Source organism: Hippocampus comes, unplaced genomic scaffold (assembly GCF_001891065.2).
Source record: "Hippocampus comes isolate QL1 unplaced genomic scaffold, H_comes_QL1_v1.1 scaffold22, whole genome shotgun sequence".
Lineage (NCBI taxonomy): Eukaryota > Metazoa > Chordata > Actinopteri > Syngnathiformes > Syngnathidae > Hippocampus > Hippocampus comes.
This window is the reverse complement of record NW_017806175.1, coordinates 4,710,210-4,724,827: the sequence shown is the minus strand read 5'-3', so window position 1 is coordinate 4,724,827 and position 14,618 is coordinate 4,710,210. Positions and strand designations below refer to the sequence as shown.

At 41.8% G+C, this 14,618-nt stretch overlaps 3 protein-coding genes and 1 long non-coding RNA gene across 4 annotated transcripts in view; 1 reads left to right on the top strand and 3 right to left on the bottom strand.

Moving 5' to 3' along the window:
• LOC109531992 (uncharacterized) overlaps window positions 1–2,141 on the bottom strand; it is a 5,900-nt gene extending 3,759 nt beyond the window's left edge. The window contains exon 1 of the long non-coding RNA XR_002171287.1: window positions 1,125–2,141. This is a non-coding gene — a long non-coding RNA (uncharacterized LOC109531992). The remainder of the gene's footprint in view (window positions 1–1,124) is intronic.
• A 149-nt stretch (window positions 2,142–2,290) lies between these two features.
• LOC109531987 (dimethylaniline monooxygenase [N-oxide-forming] 5-like) lies at window positions 2,291–8,696 on the bottom strand. Its single transcript, XM_019896532.1, is given in 12 exon segments — window positions 2,291–2,534; window positions 2,832–3,025; window positions 3,808–4,060; window positions 4,154–4,226; window positions 4,807–5,004; window positions 5,103–5,257; window positions 5,403–5,602; window positions 5,682–5,824; window positions 6,353–6,491; window positions 6,494–6,772; window positions 7,302–7,440; window positions 8,567–8,696. Coding segments are annotated over 10 exon segments (1,722 nt in total). The 5' UTR covers window positions 7,434–7,440; window positions 8,567–8,696; the 3' UTR covers window positions 2,291–2,534; window positions 2,832–2,875.
• A 2,257-nt stretch (window positions 8,697–10,953) lies between these two features.
• On the bottom strand, window positions 10,954–12,655 carry plpp6 (phospholipid phosphatase 6). Its single transcript, XM_019897097.1, has 2 exons — window positions 11,966–12,655; window positions 10,954–11,685 (listed from the first exon to the last, which is right to left on the bottom strand). The coding sequence occupies exons 1-2, from the start codon at window positions 12,462–12,464 to the stop codon at window positions 11,318–11,320; spliced, it is 867 nt and encodes a 288-aa protein (XP_019752656.1). The 5' UTR covers window positions 12,465–12,655; the 3' UTR covers window positions 10,954–11,317.
• Window positions 12,656–13,089: 434 nt separating this feature from the next.
• prdx6 (peroxiredoxin 6) overlaps window positions 13,090–14,618 on the top strand; it is a 3,299-nt gene continuing 1,770 nt past the window's right edge. Inside the window, exons 1-2 of the mRNA XM_019897096.1 lie at window positions 13,090–13,273; window positions 14,406–14,562. Of these exons, the coding sequence (XP_019752655.1) occupies window positions 13,182–13,273; window positions 14,406–14,562 (249 nt within the window). The 5' untranslated portion in view covers window positions 13,090–13,181. The remainder of the gene's footprint in view (window positions 13,274–14,405; window positions 14,563–14,618) is intronic.

The window sequence follows — 14,618 nt, the reverse complement described above, 5'->3', positions numbered from 1 at the left end:
AGACCTTCTTCCAAACAGGATTTGATGCTGGTCAGGCCTGACATCCCGGCGCCAATCACGGCTACCTTCTGAACCATGCTGGAGACAAAAGATGACATGCTGGGGTTCAAGACGGTGTGTGTTTTCTACGGAAGCCCGACTGAGTTCCATGACAGTTTTTCCCACTTTCTGATGTCCTCAGTATATTTGTCCATTCCTTTATTATTCCTTTATTTGGGCCATTTGCCATAAAACAAAACCTAAACATTCCTCATGGTCTACACAGATGTTTAACAATGTCTTTCCATTTGGAAATGATTTGCGCAAAAGAGAAAGCATGACAGTGAGTGTGGTTGACGCACCACAAACATGAAAACTGTGCACTAAAGCAAACAAGAACAGTACCTTGGAAAAGATACGTAGTCCTAAAAAGAAAAAAAAGAAAAATCACAAAATTAACTCCGGTTGATTCATTCCCGTTCTCAAGAACAGCAGAAGTGAATTGTGAGGCTTCTTAGGACAGTCAAATGTACGAGTCTGTGCGTGTGTGTGCCTTGACAAAATTATCATTATTACAGACTACGCCCTCGTTTCTATTGCCACCTGGGGTTGGCAGTCTGATGAACGCTTCATTCAGAAAGACAACAATGAAGCAAAGTATAAGTTGAACAAAATCCTTTGTAGATTTCAGTTGTAATAGCAACACAATTACAAAGTGTGACACAATAACCACAGACCAGGAAATGGAAATTACGGCGAGATTGAAAAGCATCTTGATGTTCTTTTCACGTGTAATCCTGTTAACCAACAGCGTGATTGGTACAAAGGAGCATTTGTGCCCCACACAAAAGAAAACTTGACATTATTTTCTCAATAAATGCTGTGAGTTGGCGAAAAAAAATCAAGATAGTTACATTTTTTTGATTTTACAGAAAAAGTAGAATATTTTTTAGACTTTTTCTTGATCCAAAGTATCTTCAAGGAAAATCTAGCACAATTTGGAGATAAAAACAAAAAAATCCAACTATCTAGCTCACTATGATTTACTGCTGTAGCTAGCAAACACACAGTCACTCGCTTATAACACCAGTTATTTGTTTGCCTGCCAGCTAGCAAAGTAATTAGCTTGCTATCTACTTACTAACCATGATTGAAAAAAGTTGCATATTTTGTGGCTATTAAGTGGCTTTTCCCCCCTCAAATCCAGCCAGCTAACAGACACATTTGCTAGCTAGCTCCGACTGTACTTAGTTCAGACTTTTCTTAATTTTTGGAGTGGAAACCAAGCAGCCGAGTCAAAAACAAGAAAGCAGTTCAGACCGTTGCTTTATGCTCTTATTCAAAAACCCTCAAATTTTCTTTGTTTGGGTTTTTTTTTTTTAATAGCAGATGCTAACATAAATAGCAGAAAACCAACAGCAAAAAGGCTAACAATAAGCACGTGAATGAGCAGAAAAGGAGTTTGCTGTTTCTCTTTGACTTGAGTTGTCTGTCACAATGTGAAACTTGTTTTTCCACCTGACTGACAATTAATGGTAATAAGTCGAGGTTTAAACTTGCTTCAGTTGACTTCAAAAACAACTCTGATGATCATCAGTCATGTAAGAGTCATGTAACACCGTCTAAGCATGCAATGTTAGGCTGCGGGTTTTCTTGGAGGTGTGGTTTGCAGCTATACTGGCACATTAAGGAGCATACAAACAACAAATGTCCTCGGGGGGCTCCCTTCTGTTTTACAATATGAACGACATGAAACTAAGAGGTAAGGAAACAAGTTTCTCTGGCTAGAAAAATGTGTTTTTTCTGAAAACGTTCAGGCACAGTATCGAGTCCCCTCCAAAAGTAGTGGAGCGGCAAGCTCTGTTCATTTGTTTTTTCTTGTATACTGAGGACATTTGGGTTTCAGATCAAAATATGAATATGAAACAACACTTCTGAATTCCAGCTTTTAATTTGTGGTATTTAGATTTAGGCGTGTTCAACAAATCAGGAGAGGGCATCTTTTGTTTGAAGCCACCCGCGTTTGAAGTGAGCAAAAGTACTGGAACACGTGACTGATGGATATTTGTAGTTGCTCAAGTCATGCCTCTTTTAGCTTGATTGCTAAAACAGAAAATTTGGTTGTTTTAGCTTTGGGTTTCTCCTTGTGAGTTAGCTGTTAAGCCAATACAGTATGAAGATGAGAGAGAGAGCTGGATGTGAGAGAATATCAAACCATTTTGAAGCCGACAGAAGATAGTTGATCCGAGCTTTTTTCTTGTATACTGAGGACATTTGGGTTTCAGATCAAAATATGAATATGAAACAACACTTCTGAATTCCAGCTTTTAATTTGTGGTCTTTAGACTTAGACGTGTTAAACAAGTCAGGACAGGGCATCTTTTGTTTTAAGCCACCCGAGTTTGAGGTGAGCAAAAATGCTGGAACATGTGACTGATGGATGTTTGGAGTAGCTCAAGTCATGCCTCTTTTAGCTTGATTGCTAAAACAGAAAATTTGGTTGTTTTAGCTTTGGGTTTCTCCTTGTGAATTGCTGTTAAGCCAATATGAAGATGAGAGCGAGAGCTGCATGTGGGAAAATATCAAACCATTTTGAAGCCGAGAGAAGATAGTCGATATGAGCGATTGCAAAAACATCGGGCATAACCAATACAATAATTTGGAATGTTCTGAAAAAGAAAGAAGGATGATCCAAAATACACAAGATCATTTGTGAAGCATGGTGGAAGTCATGTCATGTCTTGGGCTTGCGTCGCTGCTTCTGGAATGAACGTAGAAGGCCTTAGTGTGACCTTGTCAACCACTGGATCTTAACCAAATGGAACATTCACCTCTTCAAGAGGAGACTGAAGGGAGAGACCCCAAGCAACAAACAAAAACTGAGACTGAAAGTGGTTCACATTTTTTGGGGGAAAAGTTTGGAGACGAGGTTGGGCAAGAGGGTGGGCTCTCGAATGTGCATGTAGTAGACCGCTGCCCCTCCCGCCACCAGCGTCAGGCTCAACTTGAATAGGCCGCCTGAGCTTGCCATGTTCACTTCCTCCACCTGCAGGCGATAAACAACAAGAAGAACACGTGGAGGTGTCTGCGTCAAAAGTCCTCGTTTCAGCCAACATCCAAACGTGTTCAGCGTGGATGTTTTGATTTTTTGGGGGGGCCATGGGAAGAAAAAATGTGAAGAAGACAAAGAAGAAGAAGGTGCGAAGATGAGCATCCAAAGGGAGTTACCGTCAGGTAAGCAGACTCTCGTTTTAGGCAAGAAAGGATCTATCCAAATTCTTTTCTCTCGCGTTAGTGAGCATATTTTGTGTCATTTGGAATTGAATGTTTGAATTTGGTTCATTTGAGTGAAATGAACTGAAGTTTTTGTTTGATTTAAAATTACATTTTCATGTTAATGCCATCTCAAATAATACATTTTTTTTGAAAAGGGATTTAATTTCAAATGTAATCATTTTTTTTTTCAAATTATGTTTTAATTTTATGTGAATTTTAATTTACAGTGTCATACAGTAAAGGTATCTTTTGTATTTTTAATTTTATGTGATTTAAATGTATTTTAAAGCAGTGATTTGTAACATTTTTGTTTCAAACTTAAATTTGATCATTTTTTTAAAAGATTCTTTTCAATTCAAATGAACGTAATTTTTTTTTTTGCAACTTTCAATAATTATTTGGAATGTAGATTTTTTTTTTAATTGCACTGTAATTCATTCAGAGAATTTGTATTGATCAATGACTACAAAGTACACATTTTGAAATGATGAAATGAATTAAATGTAACATTTTTTTTGGACTCTTACTGAATGCGCCAACCTCGCCACTGACCTTCCTGGTCTTCAGGGGTTGGAACATGCGCTGGAACTGGGTGAGGATGGCCTGCCGGGCGCCGTCCCACTTGCCGGGCCCCGTCAGACGGTACTGGTAGGCGGTGACGGGCCCCCACAGGACCTCCTTGAACAGCATGTAGTCGGTGAGGAGAAGCCACAGCAGGCTGGGCCTGGCTCCAATCTCGCCCGCCAGGTCGTCCATGTAGGACACAAAATCCACTTGCAGGGGGCTCAGCTTGGAGACGATGTAGCTGGAGCAAAGGTGGGATGGGGTCAGGGGGAGCCGGGGGGAGGGGGCATTGATTTGCTACACAGTACGAGCAAAATGGGTGAGCAGCTTTTACCTTTGCTCCATGCTTTTGGTGTCCTTCTCCACAGCCTTCACCATGGCCTGGCTTGAGGGCAGTTTCTTATGTCCTGAACATGAAAAGAAAAAGTCTCTTATGGCCAAAAACGTTCAGGTACGCTCAGCAAAATCTCATTGCAAAGACATACTTTATGATGCAGTGCAATAAGTTGTAATATTACAAGAGTTCTTTTCCCCTAATTTTACAAGAACAAAGTTGTATGATTGAGATTTTTATTTCAACCCAAATTGAATTCATAATCAGATTTTTTAAAAATCAAACAAATAAATCTCATAATTTTGAAATTCATGTATTTTTTTGTTTTATAAATTTGCAATATTATAACAAAAAATGTTAATATTAGGAGTAAAAAAATATAAATTTTGTGAGAATAATAAATGTCTTTTTAAATCAAGTTAAATATGATGGAAAACATAAAAAAATTAAGTTGCAACGTTATGAGAAAAAGTCGACGTATTACGAGGAGAAAACAAATCTTCATTTATTAAGAGGTATGGAAAAAGTCTTCATTTAATAACAACGATGTAAATGTAAAAATAGTACAATAAAAATATTGAGATTACATTTTCCTCTAATAGTGTCCAGATTGTGAAGGAATTAAAAAAAAAAAAGAGTCAAACAGGCCCGACCTTTTAAGACCTGCACGGCCCAACGCGCCTGCATCTCGGCCTGCGGCATGATGGCTCCGAGGGCGTGGATGAAGCCCACCACGGCCAGGGTGGGATGCTCCAAGGTGGGAGGGAACACGTGCTTGTACAGACCCACACGGTGGCCCGACTTGTACAGAGTGTTGGCGGGCAAGTACGGGAAGTCGGAGGGGTGGGGGTGTTGCTGGTGACAGATAGAGAAGCGCTGCTAACTATTTTGATCCATTTCACCATTTTAGAAAGGCTAAAATGTTGCCCACGACTGGTCTTGAGGAGATTGGCCTGAAAAATTCCAACCTTGTCTGCGACGCTGCCATCCTCAAAAAACACAGACGAGCTGCTGATCTCTGTCACATTGGGCTTGATGATCACCGCGCCCGACAGGATCTTGAAAGGTAGGTCGTCGTTGATCACCGGGATCTGACTGAAAAGCCTGGAAAGCGTGCACGGGACAACATCATGTATACATTTGGATTCCATAGAAAATTCTTGTACTCATCTGAGATGGGTAAAGTGTAAAAAGTGTGCTGTGGTCTGACGAGTCCACATTTCAAAAAGCCTTCAATTTGATTTGGTACCTGTGTTTGGGCTTGAGGGCATACATGGTGTGGTCATACATGGCGTTGAGCTTCTTCTCGCTGAACCAGTTGAAGAACCTCATGGGGAAGAGTTGGAACAGAATGTGCACGAAGCGCGTGTTGTATTTCATGTCCACCGGAATGCCATCGTCCGACACCTGGCGGATCACCCAGGCCCCGCGCCGGGTGCTCATGTACACCTGAGCGGGAGGAAAAACATGGGACCGGTTAGCGCGACAGTGGGCGAAGAGAACGGAGAAGAGGAGAACCCCCTCCAACCTGCTCGGCAAATTTCCTGCTCTCCACGGCGATGTCGCTGCCCGAGTTGCTGATGCCCACGATCACCAAACGCTTTCGATGCATTTCTTCGGGGCCCTTGTAGTCCCAGCTATGGAAGTAGCGGCCTTGGAAAGTGTCCAGTCCTGCATGCAACATTTATTTTTAACATACAAAAGTCTGAATGTTTATACAAATTAAATTGGAAGATCAAAACACTTTTTTTTTTGTTTTTTAAGAATAAAATTTTATTTTTTAAGAATAAAATTAAAAGAATAAAAGTTTTATTTTATTCTCGAAGTTTTTTGGCAGTTCACCTTCTAATATTTTCTTTATTCTGGTAAAAAAAAATAATTCTCCTAATATTCTGACAAGAGTCTCTTTTAGATTTTTTTTTCATAAACTTTTCAAAAAATTTTCATTAAATACAATTTAAAATAATAACATGAAAATAATAACATGAATTCATTGTCATCAATTAATTTTTTTCCCCAAAGCAATTGACCTATTTGTGGGTAAGAGGTCGCAAGTTGGCCTGCAAATAGCAAAAATTTGCATATAGTTGATGCCCATTATATCACACACACACACACACACACACACACACACACACACACACACACACACAAAAGGTCACCCCCAGTCCCGCAGCATGGTGGAAGTAATGTCATGACCCGGGAAGTCCCGCAGAGGCAGGTTGGGGTAAGTGTAGTGGCCCGTGCAACAGATGACGGCGTCAAACACGTGCGTCTCCTCCTTCCCGTCCAGCTTCTCCGTCACCACCTCCCACTTGCCTCGGTTTGACGCTCTTCACCGAAGTCTGGAGGAGTGACGTGCGTATGAGGAAGCCATTGATCCAAGTAACCGAAAAAGCCAGCAAGCAAGCAATTTTTTTTTTTTTTTACCTGGAAACGGATGTGCTGCAGCAGTTTGAAGTGTTCGGCGTACATGCGGAAGTAGTTGAGGATTTTGGAATGGTGCATATAATTGGGAAAGTCGGCCGGGATGGGGAAGTCGCTGAAGCTCATCATCTCCTTGGAAATGTTGATGGTGAGGGAGCGATAGATGCTGGCGCGGTTGGGCTCAGACACCTCCTGTAGGGGGTGAACCACATCGGTGTAAAAAAAAAGCCTCCCTTTTGCTTTTTCTATCAATAAATAAGACATTTATTGTATTACTATACCATACATATAGATATAAACATGAACCTCGTCTAAAAGTCTACCACTGCCCTGTTGGCCCCTCCCTCTTTACGTCCCTGCCGCAACGTGAGCAAAATAGTTAACCTTGTGAAAAACGGTTGAGAATTGAGCAAGTTGTGACTTTAAGCTCTCAATCAGCTGCAGTAATAGGAACTTTGGATTCGGTTTTGTTGTTTTTTTGGGAGAGGACAAAGCATTTATGCCTTTAAGTATGGTTTTATTTTGTCACTCTGACTGTGTTGCTCCATATATCTGTTCCTTATACAACCTACATAAACATGATTTTCAAAAAGAGTTGCAACACTCCAAGAGCAAAAATCTTCTTGTTTTGAGGGAAAATGTTTTTTATTAAAAACTCACTCAGAAGTTAATACAATTACAATTGATTTCTATGTTTTGTTTTGTTTTGAAATGTCCTCACCTTGAACTTCCATAGTCCTCCAAGGTCGTCGCTGCTCTCAAAACAGGTTGGATGCAAGTCTTCATCCAAACAAGACTTGACTGCGCTCAGACCCGACGGGCCTGCGCCGATCACTGCCACTGTGCGCACCATGTTGGAGCTATGACTAAAAAAAAAAGAATAATAATAATAATAATAATAGATAAGATTCTTGCATTGTAGTGAAGCAATTATAAGTGTGTGTATGTATGTAAATGTAATCATTAGAAAAATAGCACTGTGCAATGTTCTAAAAACATACGATGACATAAATTAATAGAATATAAAGATGAAAGAACTTTTGCCACATATTTTGCTTCAATTCAATAGACATTGCGCCACTCCTTATGGCGTGCCCGTGATGGCCACCTGGGGGCAGTATAATACAGACATCTTCTTCACCGAGGATAAAGAATACATGCCTGTGAGATGTTATGTTGTCCTTTGTACGTACACTATGTTAGTCCACCAGTTGTGTTCAAATATCTTTAACTGAACCCATGTGAATCGACAGTACACCTAACCGATCCTTGATCACTCATGATAGATGAAAATCCGCAGGAAAGTGCATCACAATTATTAAACGCTTTAAAACAGTCATTAGACACATATTGGAAAAGTGATTCAGCTTGCATGACTGTCCGTGTTTTATGGTATGTGTTGTGTTATATTATTTTGTTCTTTGATGTTAACTGTTTTGTAAAGCGCTTTATCACAGCTGCAGCTGTTGCAAAAGCGCTCCCTAAATAAAGATGTACTGTATTGTATTGTCTTGAATGCATATTTGAAACCAAAAATAAGAGTTTGCAAGCATGACAAGAATAGAAAATCGAAAAAAAATCCATCGGTGAACATCTGTGATATACATTTGTTTTGATATTCAAAGCCTTGAAATGCAGCACACTGTGGTTTCATTCAACACACGTTTCGACACATTGTTAATGTGTACACAAGAAAAGTGCGTCGACCAGAAAATACCGCATTTGAGCAGGTGATTATAGTATAACTTTTAAATTATGTTCCATCCCAAAAGAACACCTCTTTCATGTGAGTGCCTTTATTTTAGCGGTGCACGGGCACAAAATAATATCCAAGAGAAACAGCTCTCAGTATGCAAACTACAACCGCATTTTTTCTCTTGGATTGGATCATCTTGCTCAAAATACAATTGGTACATAAAGCACGCAAATTATTATTTTAACCGTGGCTATATGTGAGTGTGGGGCGTTCGGGGAGGGGAGCCCTACCTGGACAGAATGGAAGTCCAAACAACAGCTGAAGCCAAATGGAGACGTTACACTGATGTGATCGCCCAGAAGGGTCCGAAAGTTTTGTTTTTATATTAAACACAAACAGGCACACACACACACACACACACACACACACACACACACACACACACACACACACACACACACACACACACACTTGACCCAATCACAAACAGTCTCTGGTTGTCATTGACTTTTAAGGTTCGGTTATCATCTCCTGTAGCAGATTACACATTCAGTACAGGGGGGGGGGCTAAAAGAAAATAAATAAATAACTGCGAGGATCGTGCACACTCTCACACACACACACACACACACACACACACACACACACACACACACACACACACACACCTGCACACACACACACACACACACAGACACAGACACACAGGTTTAATTTTCCGGATTCCCTGGCAAGTTTTATGAATGCCACATGAATAACAAAGCGTACTGAAGAGGACTAACCCAGTTTGAGTGGGCGATGCAAAAATAATTCAGTCTTAGGCCCACCACAATCAATGATTTTGCAAATCGACTAGTCACCGATAACAGTGGCAATTAGTCGATTAATCGGATCATCTGTAAATTGCAGCATAGTAAATTCGAAACACACTTTGTCTACACACTGCGTAGTGAATATAATAAACATTTATACTAGATTCATTGCCGACACAGTAAGCAAGTGGGATGGCGAGAATTTATCATGGCTCTGAGTACCAGCGACTAAATTTGTATTTTGTCGGTCTTAAACTTTCTGTCACAAAACTTTTTGTAAAGACCGTTTGTCCCTGTCTATGTTTGTGGGATCCACCCTTATCCGGATTATTCCGGATCGCAACAGTCTTGGGGCTGCACTGCAACTCAACATTAACAACAACAAAAAAAAAATCAATTCAGTGTTTGATTCAGGTTTCATAATCGTCCCTTTCAAGCTTCAAAAAAACTGTTTGCTGCCTACCAATTTTGCAACACTGCTTCAATGTCAACAAGCAAGCCTTGGGCCGGAGAAAAATATGCTTAAAAAAACTGCAACGCCCAAGATGCCAAATACTGATGGCGTCAGGTCTGTCTGGATAACAACTGCAACAAAATATTTTTTAAAAAGAAGAGTACAGTGACTTTTGAGACCTCATTCATCGCCATCGATGGCCGTAGAAGTCAAAGGTCCACGGTTTGACCGATGGGCTGGAGGTGAATGGGTTTGAATATTTGCTCAATTTGTTGCGTAATTCGGTCCAGACTTTTGCTCCACTTTTTTTTTTTTGGCAACAAGACAATTCAACTGTTACGATGAGCTCAATGGACACGATGGCTCACTGGAGAGAAGCTCATCAGGTCAAAAGGACACCAAAGAGAAGTTGTACAACTGGAGGGTACAAAAATATGTCGTTTCAAGCTTGACAAGCAATGAATAGAACAATACTGAAGGAATTAATCGTCCGGCACTCAAGAGCCCCTGTCCAATCTGTTTTATATGTCATACAGAACAATCGGTTTAATTCTCCTCCCCGATTCGGTCATCTCCATTGATTCATCTTACTTTTTAGCATCTCATCCCTGCCCTTATCTCCTGCTCTTGATTTTTAACAGAACCCAACACATAATGGTAGATATAGACCGGCCCAAAAGTTTATGAAAAAAATCAAATAAAAATAAAAACTCATTGGCAATTGGTTACTGGTCATGAAATTTAATTCTCCTTTTTGCCATAAGAACACTTAATAGAAAAAAAAGGCCAAACGGAAAATGACTTGATACGACTCATCACTGAAAACTGTTTCGCATTCAAGATTATTTACAGTCATAACAGCAAAACGGATGAGCTGCATGTCAAAACAAGAACCCTGTTGTTTCTAAATTATGGATGACACCAAATACTGTACAGAATGGCAGATGTAGCAGAAATCAAAGGTTAAAAAAAAAAGACATACTCCATTACTTATCTAGCAGTCACACTTTTAATGTTTTCCGGGATTATACTCATCCACGTTGAAGCATGAAACCACACCCACTAGAAAACGACCCACAGCCTGAGTCAAAGGTAAAAAAAAAAAAAAGACATACTCCATTATTTATCTAGCAGTCACACTTTTAATGCTTTCCGGGATTATACTCATCCACGTTGAAGCATGAAACCACACCCACTAGAAAACGACCCACAGCCTGAGTCAAAGGTAAAAACAAAAACACACCCAAAAGAAATTTGTTCATGCCCCTTGCACCTCATGACTTAACAGTCTGAATGTATTCTGAGTGTATTTACAGTATGTGCTGCACAGCAAAACAAGAACCTTAGTCATTTGTGAATTACAACAGAACCATAGCATTAAGTAACCATAGAGGCACAATTAAAAAAAAAAAAATGGACCAGACTTAAAGTAACGGAATGCACCAACAACACCCTCGTGTGGGACAATAAATATTTCACAGGATCCACAGTAGAGCAGCTACAATAAAAACAAGAGAATGCGATTCCTGTAGAAACTGTGTGTGAATGCTGAAGAGGCGAGACTGATATCTAATAAATATAATAATTTGCGATTAATAAAACGGTGCAAATTTGGAATGTGACTCTGGAAAAAAGCTATTCAGGATCTCCTGAATTTTGTGAATATTTTGAAATTGGAATGCTTTGAATCATTTGAGAAATGTGGAACGAGTGTCGAAAAAGTGTGTCACTGCTCTTCAGCATTTCCACAATAACAACAATAGTGAGTCTGATTGTTACGCAGTGTGTCCCAGCAGCGCCTGCAGGCTCTGAGGAGAGAGCCAGAGTGCCTCCAGCAGGTTATACTGGCAGTAGCCCATCCAGAAGCCAAAAGCCACGTCTGTGACATTGTGGCGGCCCAACATGACGCGGCTCAGCCCCACCGTGGCCGCCCACAGCAACACCAGGACCCGCAACGGAGCGGCCAGCACCAAGTGAGCCAGCAAGAAGCGGGCGCACATGGCGGCACGGGTGGCGTGACCCGACGGGAAGGAGTAGCGGTCCACCGAGAAGGTGGCGAACATGTCCATGCGGTTGTGGGCCGGACGTCGCCGACGCACTGTCGCCTTCACCACGGCAACGAGGACGAGATCCAGCAGAAGACCTGGAGAATGATCATAGAGAATCGATTGCGAAATGTGGAAGTAGGATTTATATTTGTCTGTGGAATTTGAGTAAATGCCCCAAATATTTGAAATACAAAATGGTTTTAAAGCAGTTGTGAAATGTGGAAGGATGCGTTCATTTCAGTGGGATTTATTTCCATGAAAAATGTGGAATTGTGTGGAAATGGTTGCCAAAGACGTCCTTAATTTTAATACCAATAAATGTTTAGTTCCCAAATTGTTTTTAATCACTTTACTTTGGAAGAGGTACGGTATTACCCATGAGGAGGTTGAGCATGACCTCCTGGCCGGCAGCAGTGTCACTCTTGTAGAGGCAGTAGGCGGTTCCAGCCAGCCAGGGGATGCCGTGGCCCGTCACCTCGATGAGCTTCATGAGGGGCCGCGCACTCCCCCACGACGAGTCCTCCCGGGCGCACACCCCAATACTCTTGGACAGCCACAGGTCGATGGCGAGCAGCGAGCTGAGGGCCACGCGGAAGAGCGACGGGTTGAGCCGAATGCCGTCTTCCTCCGGTGGCCCCGAACCGGTGGACGAGCTGGAGCCGCGGCGACGAGTGGGGCTCTCCGAGGCGCGGAGTCGCGCGGTGGCCGTGTCGGAGCTCTGCCGCTGGAGGAGATGAGGCGGCGTCGAGGACCGGCTCAGCGGCTTGGTGAGCGACATGAACTCGTAGCGGCCGTTGTTGGTGCCGCCAAACACCGGGCTCCCCCCGCAACCGCTGCCGGCGCGGCCAGGGGTTTTCGCCTTAGGTGAAGACATTGTGTCGGCTAGTGTCGTTGCGGCGACCTGGCACCGCAGTAAAAACGTTTCCGCAGTGTCGTGGAGGTTGTCTCCGGTTTATTTCGTCGCCCGCAAAGGTTCGGTATTCATATCACGTAGTGAAACCCTAGGACGCCATATTTGTTGTTCTATCGCAAAGCCTGCTGGGAAGTTGTGTTTTTCTGTTCAGTCAACGAGCCATATTTGTTGTTCTATCGCAAAGCCTGCTGGGAGGTTGTGTTTTTTTCTGTTCAGTCAACGAAAGACAAGACAGCATGTCAAATGTTTGCTTCCTTCTTAATCTTTCCCTTCTCTTTCACGATTTACTTCCTTTCATATCATCCCTTTTACCATCCACTTCATGCACTACCTTACTTTCATACATCGATGTTTTCTTACTTCCATTGTTGCTTTCACACCATCCTTGTTTTCCTCATTTCGGCCTTCCAGTCTTTCCTTTATTATTCCTTTGCTTCATTTCTGCCGTTTAAACCCAAAAGGGAAAAGTATCAATGATACTGTAGCTGTCATGTTCATTTATTTTTCAATAAAGTTATGTTACGAAATAGGAAGGGCTCGCGTCCGTCCTCACCTCTCATTGGTCGACGTTAGTCTCACAAATCACGCTTAGTTCCGGGTTTCTTTCGCGCGCGGAGTTGATCACAGTCCACCAGAGCGTCTTGAGCCTACCACGCGAGGACCTTCAAAGAGAACAGGATGCCTGGAATTCTACTCGGTGACGAGTTTCCCAATTTCGAGGCCGACACCACCATCGGCCGGATTAAGTTTCACGATTTCCTGGACAAATCGTAAGTGGGACCATTCGGCTATAATGGGTGAACGCAACGCGAAACATTTTTTACGCAAGCGGTTAAAATGTTACTCAATAACCTTATTCAACAATCCTTTTCATGTGCGCATGTAGCAATAAGTAGCAATACTCTTAATACATAAAAATAAAGAGTAGCTACATCATAGACAAATGAAGAGGTGGAAATTAACGTAAGGTATTGAATTGCATTTAGTAATTATGTGGGTATTTAGGGTAGTTTTTTTCCCCCTTGCTTTTTTTTTTCAAAGTTAAAAAAATGTCACTCTTGAGTAGTTTTCTACAACCCAGACTTGTACTTCATTGTCATGAAAGTGCTTTTGCATAAGTTCAATATTTTAACGATCGTCTTTTCCGTGTATTAATATCGTTTTTTGTCAATGTGTCTCTTATTATTGTACTTAACAGCGTTTACATCATGGTGTAAATAATACCTAGTGGCGTACAAGTGTAGGCTTTAAATGGCTTTGCGGTGTGGTACAAACACTATACATTTCAAGTCTTCTATTTTCGCTTTCATTTTGACAACAGTTCAACTTGCTCACCTTGGACCAGTAATGGGCACAAGGCTTGTATTGTGTATCTCGTGTCGGAACTGGTGCGCCCGGCTGGGCTTGTTGGCACACACTTGAGGTTCCCAGACTCTTTCTGCCTGCCTAACTTCATTTACACGCATGCAAACGCAACTTATATGACAGCTTTCTAGCACCGAGACCTTCAAATCGAGAGCGTGTCTGTCGTGTGAAGTCACATGAGCATGTCATGACCCAAGGCTTGAAAAGGATAGTTGTTTCAATTGTTGCCTTGAGCCAGGAAATAAGTAGTGTTGATTTATTTATTTTGAAGTAATCTCTATGAACAAGTGTCCCATTCTAGCTTTCAAAGAAATATGCTGACGTACTAAATCTCGACAGAGAATTTAACATCTTTGTATGTCACGGAGGAGTTAAGTTTAACCTCGGTTGTTAGTGGAAGTATGGATGGTCTTCGCACCGTGTATATGCGCACTTTCAGTGCATTAAAAAAAATAAAAGCAAATAATCTGTTCACCGTTAATTTTAAGGGGTAATGAAAAACATTTTTTTTCCTTTGTTTCTCTTTTCAACGAGCAGATGGGGCATCCTGTTCTCCCACCCGAAGGACTTCACCCCCGTGTGCACCACCGAGCTGGCTTGCGCCGCCAGCCTCAGCGACAAGTTCGCCAAGCGCGGCGTCAAGATGATCGCCTTGTCCGTCGACAGTGTGGAGGATCACTGCGGATGGAGCAAGGTGGATGGCATGCACACACACACACACACACACACACACACACACACACACACACA